The 13,103-nt window shown below is 34.8% G+C and overlaps 1 protein-coding gene across 1 annotated transcript; it reads right to left on the minus strand.

The window, feature by feature from the left end:
• Positions 1-539: 539 nt before the first annotated feature.
• LOC140147095 (uncharacterized) lies at positions 540-1,397 on the minus strand. Its single transcript, XM_072168869.1, has one exon. The coding sequence runs from the start codon at positions 1,395-1,397 to the stop codon at positions 540-542; it is 858 nt and encodes a 285-aa protein (XP_072024970.1).
• Between the last annotated feature and the right edge of the window lie 11,706 nt (positions 1,398-13,103).

The following is a 13,103-nucleotide window of genomic DNA, read 5'->3' on the forward strand; positions in this document are numbered from 1 at the left end:
AAATATGCATGTTCGAGTTAAAGTATGGACAGTTTCACTGGGTTAAACACCAAAGTAAACACATAAACACAAATCGAAAACACATGGGAGTATATATTTAAACATTTAAAATGTTTACTTTCAAATTGTTCGGAAAGTAAATGCAAATGAGTTTACTTTGTAAATATTTGATGTGTTTACTTTCTATGTGTTAAATGTCTAGATCTTAACAATCTGTTGGTTGATGTTTATGTGTTAACTTTGGTGTTTAGGTTTTTAGGCTAGTGAAACTGTCTTATACCTTAACTGTGTACATGAAAAATTAAAAGTGTTACAGAAACCCAAAACACTTGGACTTCTGCATGATATGCCACAGGAAGACGCAAAGAAGGGACAAAATGTGACACTTCCCCATGCAGAAGAACACCCATCAAACACATGTATGATCTATGGTCATTTGATGGAGTATGGGGAATGTGGGGTGTCCCCTGCCCACTTTCCCTCAAAGAATGTGGCATTTCCCCAGAAGAACACCCATCAGACACCTGTATGATCTATGGTCATTTGATGGAATGCTTGTGAGGAGTCCCCTGCCCACTTTCCCTCAACGAGATTAGACGAATGACTTCTTTGCTCAGGGTACGTACACCACTTCTAAAAAGTTTATAAAATAAGTGAGCCATCTTACCGTGAGATACGGTCCTAACTTTTTGCAGTATTTCCTTGGCTTTATCTAGCGACAATGGCTGATGATAATCATAAAACCAGGCAACATCAATGTTATTATCATCAAGGTGTTCTCTTATATGAAAGGCTAAACTTTCCCATGTATTTGAACTTGGGAAAATAATAGAAGCTGATGTCCATTTGTAGTACTCCATTGTTATAGTAGCAATGTTACTAATGCTTGAAAAAGGTGCATACGTTCTTACAAGGTATTTATCATTTGTTCTTTCAGTTTCAGCGCAAAACCAAGCTATTGTTGGGTTTTGCCAAAAATCGGTTAAATCAGACACACTTCTGCAAGGAGTTGAACACGGCGGGGCAACATAGGATGAGACTTGCTTGGTTGAGTATAACTCAACGGTAGAACCACTTGCTTGTTTCGAATCACAATCCGAGTCTTTATATGCAAATGTAAGCAGTTTGTCATCGCCGAGAATCCCGGCGTTATTGATTTCATCAACTGCTAGGCTTACAGCACCTAAAGTTCTCGTTGCCCAAAATGGAAAGGCATCTGGTGATGAGGTGTTCCAAGGACCCAGAACACCCATTGTTAAGTCCACTACGGCATTGCATGATTGGAATAGAAGGAACAATACAAAATATGTTGCAAAAATGTCCTTTTGGTAAGAAAGTGCTTTCATAGCCGATATATTGAATATTCTTGTCACCAAAAGTAGACAGATATGTCCCATCCTCCAATGTATTGTCTAAACATACTTTTATACATCTTTAATTGTGAACACACACAAATGTCTGGTTATCTCACTCCCAAACCAGCGAGTTTCATCTTGGTATTGCTCTTCGTGAAGTAACACAATGTCTTTTGTCTTAAATTGGTAAGAATATCTATCAAACTGTTATAGTATATATACTCTCGCAGTCTTAATATGCAACCGTGATTGGATTATAACACAGGTGTTTTTTGACGACGTTTCTTCTGGCATTCTCGTGTGCTACGTTTTGCTAGTTGCAAATGTACTAAATAACAAATCTGCAAAACGCACTTAAGTAATAGGTTTAGTGTCTTACAGAGCGCTATATGAGAAATGTGTCCCGTCTCCGATGTAATGCTTAAATATCTTCCATTAAATCACTGCTCCTCATTGTCAATTAAGTAATTAGTAAGTTCATCTAATAATAATAATCCAATTATGGTATTATCGTCATTGTGTGGAAGAAGAAGTTCTCTCGATTTATGAGGTGTGCCATTCATGTTATTATCAATAGTAAATGATGAAAGATATAATTGCAAACCCCATCGGGGACAGTCTGCTTTGTGATGAGTTTTATCTCAGCACACATGACATTCAGATTGACATATAGTCAGATATGATATCACTTGTCTCCAGGCAACCATAGACGCCACTGATAATTCTTAATACAACATCCTACTAGTTCAAACCAAACATATAACACATTAGTTGTCTTTCTATTACGATCCAAGACAAATTTTAATATATCGGCATAGTAAAATGTACGGCTGCACTGTGAAATTTAACGCACCGAGGTGTCGAATTGGTTTCGTGTAGTATTATGTATACGACATAACTGACTTCTTACACCACGTGCAAATCACAGACGAATCCAAAGGCTGTGATTTTATCATTATGCTTTATTTTTTTACGCGAAAGCAAATTGCTCAGAAAAATATATTCCTGAGAGGTTTTCTCCAACATGTTCAAGGTTGCTGTAATACCGGTAATAATTCTTTCTTGTTAAATCCCTTTGTCATAATTGCGGAAATGATTGGTTTCATGATTTATGTAATAGCTTTATTTATTTATTTTTTATTTATTTATTTTTTTATTTATTACGGTATAAAAATCCAGAAATACAGTCAGAAAACTGAGACATCTGGTTAACAATGCATACATCAAAAAACACAGAAATATATATATATATAAAAAAAACCCATATTTTGACAAACAACAAATCAAGAATTTAAAAGATTCACAACTGCAGGAATTGTTGATTTTTGGTAGCGAGTTCTCTTGCATCTAGGCGGGTCAAGTTGTTGAGCATTCCTGAGGTTTTTACCGTGTCTTTTACTTTTGGGAGCAGGGAGCATCCTGTTGTGACGCTCTGATTTCAAAATGCTCTCGCCAAAACCTCTAAGGAGATGTTCTCGCCTTTCAACAAGAGAACAGAGCTCAAGCGTCTTCAGAGCCTCTGAATACGAGCTGTACTGGTTACCGAGTATTATACGGCAGGCGCGCTTAAGGGGTTGTTTGGAATGACAGGTGAGTCAGGGGTCAAAAACAAAATTTTTACCTTTTTGACCTCAGCACATGTGTATGTATGATCTGCCATACAAAAATTAAAAAAACAATACCTCAAAGTATCATTTTTTAATGTTTTTTGTCATAATCACGCTTTTCTACAAGCTTCTACAAATTTCATCTGTTTGTACCGGGGGCGTGTCTGTTGCCAGGTAGGCCTACATGACAGCATAGACACACGTTACAACCTTGAATAATAATACAGAATTGTGACGTTATATTCTTCTTAACCTATCTTAGAACTGCCTATTATTTCAATTGTTATACTGTTCTGGTTGGTTTATTGCATATACTGTATAGAAATTATGCAATATGACGTCGAGCATGACAGAGTCACCTTCATTCAAATAAAATTCAGGTACCCGTAAGGTACCACGGAGCAATTCGCACGATAATACAATAAAACAGATGAAAGGTATGAATGGTTGTGGAATCGAATTGCAGACCTGTCCCTCTGTCACCTTAGAACTGCATCTCGTAGGCAATGGTAGGTAATCAACCAACCGGAACGGTATAACAATTGAAATAACAGCATGTCTTGGCCTCAATTCAAGATGTGCAATTTGGACACACCTACTCGTTGGCTGATTTATACTTCAACAGTTCCTCAAAGCTATATCAGAAAAGCCACTATCTCATTGTTCATTGGCCCGCAGTATGCGCTCGCCCCGGGGCACTCAACTTTAGAATTGATGGGTATGTGCCGCGAAGTAGGCGCATATCAGTACAAAACGTTGGGGTTTTTTATAAAAAAAAGGGTCATTATGTACAATCAAAATGAAAAGGGGTCATTGGGTATGATATTTTGAAAACTGAAGGTGCCTGGTCATCGGGTATAGTCGGCTTCAAAAGAGGGGCATATATTGACAGGCACATACCGTCACCTCTAAAGTTGATGCCCCCCGGGTGCTCGCATTATATTTTGTTCATGGCTCGGCTTTTAAAACTCCCACACATCACAATAAGGCTATTGAAAAGTGTATAGAATAGCTAATGATTGACCGGTCCATGCGATTAGTCGCGGACCCGAGCGACAATATAGTAAACACATCGAGTTTATAACACAAGTGACAGCAGTCGTGAATTATGGAGGGTTTCATTGAACTTCTACCAGCAAAATATGGAACTAACACAAGACACCAATCGAGATGATGATACCAGCCATAATGGAAGGCTTGTATTTGACCTTCTTATGAATCCAATTTCGTGGCGAGAAGTTAAAAAGGTAATGTATATTTCAAGAAATTTGGGTTAAAAATTCCGTATCAGCTCGTATCATCAATTCCGTAAATATGGCGTATAGAGGCACAACTTGACAATAAACTGAACTATTTAAACGTAAAGGACGCACTGGATACACATAAATTTGTGTTTCCTTGCTGGCGGAATAGTTGCAAAACTCTTTTTTGTTTTTTATTTGGACAATTTATGAATTATGATTGGCAAAATAGCGAAAGGAAATAGACTTTTCCAACCATGTAAAACTACACTGGGTTGTTGACATGGTCGACATACATTAAGGCATATGCATGTTCCTAAAGTAGGAGGTAAGTACTATAATTAATTGTTTAAAGTGCTCAACATACCAGCAAAAAGTCATAGGGTCATCAGAGTACAGGGACTTTGTGAAATACTGAGTACAAAAAAAAGTGCGTGAGCCGATATGCAACATCAAATATAAAAGCCGATTTACATAATTTCCCATGACCTTACAGAAGTGATCGTGCTCAAATATAAAACTATAGAGTTTGGTCCTTGATATGCACCATCAATTGTGTACTTGTGATCAATATTGCTAGGCAAACAATCACAGCAAACATGCCAAAATCCTCCCATTTCTCCTCCATTTACACACATATAAACCCATCCCTTAAGTTTGGATAAGTTCCATCTGGTCAGCTTGGTGTTTAGTGATACTACTGTGCCACAGAGGACTGCCATATTCTAATACCGGACGCACGTACATTTGGTAGACCGATGTCAGATCACTAGCAGAAGCTCTGAATCGCTTAAGAACATAGAGCATGTACATTCTCTTTGAAGCCTTTGTAATCATTTGACCAACTTGGATATCCCACTGGAGATTGTTTTGAATTGTGACTCCCAGAAGTTTCATACTGTTAGTGGTATCGACCTTCTTGCCATTGATAGTAAAAACTGGAAACTGGGGCTCATTTCTTAGAGAGCAAACATGCATAATGTGACATTTCTCTGGCTTGGGAACCATATCATTTTCATTGCACCAAGTCCCAAGTTGGTTAAGATCATTTTGCAACTCGGAGCTGCCTTTGGACTTCACACAAACAATTTCCCCAAGGGTTAAATCGTCCACATATTTCCACCGCAGTGGGGCATCAATGGCAGAGTCATTATAGACCCATCAATATACACAAATTCAACATTTTCCGGACAAATTTAACACAAATTGTCTTAATTTTTACAAATTTTCCTCCATATTTTTTGGGAAATTTCAAAAATGTTGGCTGCAGTGAGGCAAAATTGTGATATTTTCCGATGAAATTCAGACAATGTTGAAAAAAAGGACCCATCCATATATCAAAATTGGCATAGAAAAAGGAGTCATTGATATACCTGAGGCTGAAAATGTCCCCATATGAGCACCCCGGTCTTCATGGTTCTGCTTCTATTTTTTCGAGGATCATCCATTATCAGAGAGGATATCTTATCCTTCCCAGAATCCTTTGCAACATCATGTTATACGTATCACCGTCATGTCACCCTACTAGTATTTGTTGCACAGGTTGTCTGTATAACATCCATTTTTCTTGTTGAAAATAGACCGTGCTAAGTAATACTTTTAAAGATTAGAATGTGCTCTGTTCTGAGGTACTTTTTGCCCTAAACCCGTGCTAAACTGTCTCGGTGAACTGTACAGCCTACAAGCACAGAAAACTGAAATTGTTCTAAAAATACATCGTCTCTGCTGCATTATGGGTCATCCGAGAACCATTTAATGTTTTCAAAGAGACATCAAATGTAGCAAAGGCACCAGTTTATTATTATTTTACGAACCGATTTGAAAGTATATTGTTTGACCAAAGGACTTCCTTCTGCCATATTCCGCACGTCCCACTTTCCACTCAAACGTAGATTTTAGCGTGGCTTTGTCAAACGAGCTGAAAAAAGGCATTTTAAATGCTTTTTTTCTCAGCTCGTTTGTCAAGCCACACTTAAAAGTATCCTTTACACGCTCGACCTATATAAATCTATACAAATATTGAAAGTATGTCATCCTTAACATAAACATGCTATTATAGACGGAATAGCGGACAAAATGTCAAAGGCGTTAATTTGTCTCTTTCGTGTAAATCGTGTATTCATCATGTTCTATTAAATTTTAAGATAAAATACATTAAAGTTAAGTCGTGCATGCCTGGTGAACATTGAAATAAAATGATCACAATATACGGATCATGCCCGGGGAACATTGTTGATTATAGTAAGTAAACTAAACAAGGCTTAAATATAGTGTTAGGCTTATCTCGCTAATGTCTGTATTTAGGCTTAAGATAGGAGTAATACAGGGTGTCCCTGACCATGCTGACAGAACTGTACCGTCAGAAATGTTAATTTTTTTAGCATTTGTCAGCAACGGTCCTGCTACCATTTTTGATGTTCTCAAATTTTGTCATAAATACAGCCAATCGTGATCTGGAAGAGCTCAATAGGTGTCACATTATTGACGTGAAATAAAATTGAAGAAAAATGTATAGGAAAATTAAAATCGAATACAACGTAATCATTGTCAAATAATTTAATTTTGGATAAAACGCATGAAGTAATTAAGAGTTCACCAAGTGTAATAACACGTTTTTCTTGCACGTGTGCAGTAGTTTTGGAAGGTCTGATATGGAGCAATATAAATGCTGCGAGTGCAGCGCCGCCGCACTGAGTAATTGTCTTACATTTATTACAAACCGCTCGTTTTTCGTAAAACAGTTGATATTGAAAAGTAACACCCCTTGAATGATGTATTGAAGATAGCTTGATATACATGTTTGCCTTGTTGTATGCTGAAAATGACTTAATGTGTGTTTTGCTGTCTTTAAAGACATTTTTATATATAATAAATGTATGCTTTGCTATCTACTGAAGATAGCTTTAAATCATGCTATAGCTTGCTATCTACTGAAGATAGACTTATCATATGCACATTTTTCCTTTGTCACTACACTAGAAATAGCTTCACATGAATGTTCCGCTTTGTTTCACTTTACCTTGTTGTCTACTGAAGATATATAATTTGTAAAAGTCATGTTTCACTATCTACTGAAGACAATTTAATCTGTATTGAACGTTAGGTTGTTATGTATTAGGCCTACTATACTTATTTTATATGTGTGGTCTGCTGTCTACTGAAGAGAGGCTAACGTGTACACTTACCTATCCACTTAAGTTTATATGTACGCCTTGCTGTCTCCCGAAGATAGCTTTATATGTATTTATAATCTTACTGAAGATAGGTATCTATACTCCAGTCTACTGATGATTACGTGGAGGGGTGAGGGGGTGTGGGTATGTGTGTGTTTAATACTCACTTGCTCTCTCTATAATGTTGATTTATTTGTATGTTTTGCTATACTTTCCTAGACAGCTGTATTTTATATATGTTTACTATCTTTTGAAGATAGGTTTCCATGTCCAATGAAGATATGTTTGTGTGTCTTACTATCTACTGTAGATAGCTATTATTATGTACGCCTTTCTATTAAAGAAACATGGATGCCTTGTTATATTCGGAAGATATAAGGTTTATTAAGTTATTAAGAAACGCTCCATAATGCTACCCCTACCCTTAATATAGCAACTCAAATATCATTCATATTTAACTTACATAGGTGTCTTTAGCAAAAATAATGGTAACCAATTGGAGACTGCTTGCTATTTGGTGATGCTCTAGAGGGTCCAAACAAACTACCCAAAGTGTTTAATATTGGTTAGGATATGGCATCTGAATGCCTACTTTTCCTAGATTGTTTCTACTGATTTCTCTGTATATAGAGTTATACAGTAAGATATAGCAAAAAAGTAGGAATTTTGTGAAAATCTACTGCCTGGGTGAAACATGCTTCGATCTTACTGATATTTCAGCACATATAGTATGTACCCCAGTAAAATTCTCCGAGAGTTCAAGTCAATCCGAGAAAAAAAAGCGTTTTTCGCCCCACCCTAATATACACCTTGCTATCTACTGATGATAGGTTTACATGGTTTATGTGTATACTTTGCAATCTGCAGAAGCTATGCAGAGATTTTGCTATCTACTGAAGATAGGTTTTTGTGTCCATCTTGCTATCTACCATGTCTACTGAAGATAGGTTTATGTGTACACATTGCTATCTATGGAAGATATGCATACATCTTGCTATCTACTGAAGATAGGTTTATATGTGCACCTTGCTATCTACTGAAGATGGGTTTATGTGTATACTTTGCTATCTACGGAAGATAGGTTTGTGTGTGCACTTTGCTATCTACTGAAGATAGGTGATTAGGTTAATGTGCACACCTTGCTATCTACTGAAGATAGGTATACATCTTGCTATCTACTGAAGATAGGTATACATCTTGCCATCTACTGAAGATAGGGTTATGTATACACCTTGCTATCTACAGATGATTGGTTTATATGTACACCTTGTGCTTCATTTTAGCTGGATTTAGTAAATTTCAGGGTTTTTTCCCGTCAAAATCGGAAATCTCAATAAATAAAAATTCTTCATCTTGATCACAGTGAAACCTCCTTCAGAGTTGAAAAGGTGGTTTATTCTTGTCAAAAAGCTCGCCACACAGATTTTAAAAATTAACGTAAAAAACCAAAAAAAAAACAACATCAAAAAAATGCATTCAGCGTTATTTTTTTTACTTGAGACGAACTATTAAATTAAGATGGCCAAAGCAGTAAATGATGAACACGTCAAATCAATTGGGAATATAATTGCTTTAATTTAATATAATTGTTTACGAACTAAACATCTTGAGGACATTTAGTATACATCTTATAGAGACATTTAATTCATAAACAGTGTGTTTAATCCTTTGTAATAAAATTTGCATGCAACTTTGCCCAATTTTATACAATCAGCTGATACCTTATACGCACCTTTGCATCACTTTAAAAAAAACCTTTTCTACTGGCCCGACCGATGCAATGTGTGTTTTGGAGATTTTTTTTTAAATTTTGGCAAAATCATGTAAAATTTGCCGTTTTGGACCAAAATTGATTAATTTTGGAACATTCTTAGAAAATATACTTGTGCAAAAAAAAAAAAAAATATGAAAACCTACCTTTCTAAATTAATTCAACATTTTCTTGTCTGCTTAACATTTACCAATATTGTAATTATATGAAATTGTAGGCACCTATGTGCACTTTTGGGGAGTTTTTATTCGTTGTTACATTCTGGTTAACCTTTTGTAAACATTATACCGTAAACGTGACATTAATGATCCAGATATGTACTTTTTCATCGACCTATAGCTGTAGCTAAGTAAAATAACGCCAATTAAGTGGATTTATATTTTTAATGAAACCAACCCTTTTAAATAGCTCGAACTAATTTATTTTCCGATTAGCATTAAAAAAACCTAATACCGTTAATTTGACATATTAGTGAGCCAGGTGTGTACTACATGTATCATCATTATAAAGCTAAGTTCAAATATTGACAATAAATATCGAATCACGTGCACTTTCAAAATCAATATATTTTATGTAGCTATTTAGTCATATCACAAAATAATGAAATGAAATAATCGGGTGAAGTATACTTAGAAACCAAAACAAAATGTCCTTACGATGATATAATGCCAACTTCTAAAAAAAAAAGTTTGCTTTCTAAATAATAAATTAAATGTTATTAAATTTTGAAAATTCAAGTTTTAAAATATAAGCTGCGGTGTACCCCAAGGGGTGGGATCCCTAACCCACCACAAAAGGAGGGTAGTTGCGGGTCTGTGATACATTTTTAAAGTATATGTGTCATAAACTGTACTAGAACAGGCAGATGCACTGGGGATCAATTTAATGATACAACTAGTTAAACTGAATATAAACATAACAAAACAGATGTTTCACCAAATTAAGTGATTTTCTTAAAATGTCTGAAACTTGAGAGGGAACACATAACACCATGACCCCCCCTCCCCCGGCCCGTTAAGTCCCCACATGCAACCTTCTTAAGCACTGAAGCTGAAACGTTCCATTTTCCAACGTGCAGTGTCCTCTTTCTCCTAAATTATCCCGTTTTACCCTCCCACTAACAAAAGGACTTTTGTTAAAAGGACATCATCAAACGTTTGGTTTTGTCCCTAAAGCGTTGACATAAAATTTTCAATTTTACTTCATCAAATGTTCGCAATATATACTTGAATTGAGACTTCAGTCTTTCATTTATTGCACATTATCATAAACAGAGTGCTTGACAAAATGAATCAAGTCTACATTACAAATTGTTCATTTGTTAATCTTATCTATACAAGGCAAAAAAGGGTTGTCTCGCAAACATTGTACAAAAAAAGCTATGTGCTATGCTTTCTTTTTTATTTGTTGGTAAAACAGGCTTAATGCTATGCTGGATTTTTTGGGTTCAAACATCTGTTTTTAGCCCACTTTGTTTCTTTTTTGTCACTTTGTGACCATTTTTTCTTTTTTTTTTCTGACAACTAAAACAAAATCCTTTAAAAAAAGGCCTAGTGCGTAGGTAGGGAAATGCTCTAGGATGGCTTTTACATACTAATGTGTATGGGTTTGTGAGACCACTTATTTTTTGCCTTATAAATATTTACATAATTACAATGTCTTGTATGTAGTTTTAGGTTTTGAGGCTGAATCCAAGATTTCAAACTAGATGAGTCTGGACTCCATAGGAAAAACAAAAACAAACAAAAACCTGAAAGAGGAACCCCTTATTTTCCTGTACATACTTCCTTTGTCGCTTCCCACATAATATTTCAACTGCATAAATATCAATCAAATATCTATGGCTACTAAGCCAATAGTAATTGTATTTGACTGAAAAACAAATAAAACTTATAGTAAAATGTATGTAATTATCTCTAAATAAGTAAACAATTATGTAGTTCAAAAAAACTTATGGTTCATATTTCCACAGATCAATAGTAGTAAGAAATATAAAGAATATACAAATATACAAAGAGTTACTTCCACTGACTCATGTGAAACTAATGTATTATACAGAATCAAGTTAGATTTCAGAATAAGGGTCATCACCTCAATGATTAAGGGATCTGGAATGAGCGTTTTGAGTGTTTCGACAGTATTTTTTGTGGGACATGAGAGCACCTCAGACGTATCGAATTGCATTCTAAATACGAAGCATGTCTTTCTGATATCAAATAATTTTCATTTTTTGACATTCACGATATAATACAAATTTTATGACAAATTATTAAAATTTGATATTTTTCAAATTTTTGATATATAACTGTCCTCAAAGTATATTTTATAAATCTAATGGTATATTCTTAAAGTGCATGTAGCTGGGAGGAAAAGCCGACGATCAATTGAAAATTTTGACCTTTCACATTGATGATATGGATTTTTTCCCAAAAAGACCTTATTTTTTTTGGTGTTTTGGGAAAAAAAATCCGTATACAAAAGGTCAAAATTTTCAATTGATCGTCGGCTTTTCATCCCACCTACATACACTTTAAGTATAAATTATCAGATTTATAAAGTTTACTTCGAGTACTGTTAAATATCAAAAATATCATATTCAGAATGCAATTCGATATGTCTGATGTGCTCTCATGTCCGACAATAAATACTGTCCAAACGTTCATACCCCTTCCCTTAAGAATAAGGTTGGATTATAGAAATAAATTAAGGGTTAAGATTCCTTTTCCTAAACCAGTTGCAAGAATTGTCCTTACATAAATTTCCCTTCAAATTTTGAAATCTAAATTAAAATTACTATGTATAATGTTTCATCCCTTTTCTAAAGTTAACTTTGAGCATTTTGTTAATTTCAAAATTAAAAAAGGCTTACTACAAAAATTAAACTAAAGGACATAATATATTATAACATAATTAAAGGACAGGATATCATCCTCCTTGGAAACTGAAACAGAAACGATTTATGAACATTATGTCTTGGCTTATGCTTATGTCAAAGTGTAAACCAAATCCAAAACAATATCATTTTGAACCGTGTAAAACGAGCTGCAAGACCAATTAAGCTGTAAACCCAGTTCTTTGTACATTGTACCTCTACAGTCATATCATTTTACACCTTTAAGGGGTACTACACCCATGTGGTAAATTTGTGACTATTTTTGCATTTTTCTCAAAAAATAATTACACACTGGTAACAAAAAGTTATGTATATTATTGGGGCAAGGAATCCAATTACTACACTGAAATTTCAGTGACTCAAGACAAGAGGTTCAGTATATATGATAGGAAACGAGGTACATCCTATCGGTACCTTATTTCTGATCATAAATAACAAACCGCTTGTCTTGGGTCACTGAAATTCCAGTGTAGTAATTGGATTCCTTGCCCTATAATATACATAACTTTTTGTTACCACTGTGTTATTAGTTTTGAGAAAAATGCAAAAATAGACACAAATTTATCGAGGGTGTAGTATGCCCCCTTAAATAATCCTTTTAAAAGTATTTTGCAAATAATCTGTACATTTTTTACCTTCTGAATTTGACCAGCAAACGAAAAAATGTTTTAAACATGTTATAAGTGTGTTATAAACGTGTGCTGGTTTTGGTCAAAACGTTTCAATAACATTTAAATACCAGGTTATATAAAGGTCATGAAAATGTTTTTTTATGAAAATACACAACTACATTTTACAAATGTATTGTCAAATATAGTATTGTCAAATATTTTTGCCAAACAGTTTTGCAAAATCAACATGAGAGGCCTAAAAAAAAATGTTTGATTGCGTAACCCGACCGACTCTAAAAATAGGCCCGACCTTAGACTTTTTTTCTTATTTTTTTGCAAAAAAATAATTAAAAAAAACAAAACCTAAAATTGACAAAAAGAAAAAAAAAGAAGCAATTTACAGCATAAAATGTGTGTAAAAAAAATGCTGACCAACCGACCCTTTTGTGCTA

Source organism: Amphiura filiformis, chromosome 3 (assembly GCF_039555335.1).
Source record: "Amphiura filiformis chromosome 3, Afil_fr2py, whole genome shotgun sequence".
Taxonomy (NCBI): domain Eukaryota; kingdom Metazoa; phylum Echinodermata; class Ophiuroidea; order Amphilepidida; family Amphiuridae; genus Amphiura; species Amphiura filiformis.

Excerpts from the sequence above, each read along its gene's own strand:
- LOC140147095 (XM_072168869.1), bottom strand. The coding sequence starts at position 1,397 with ATGGGACATATCTGTCTACTTTTGGTGACAAGAATATTCAATATATCG.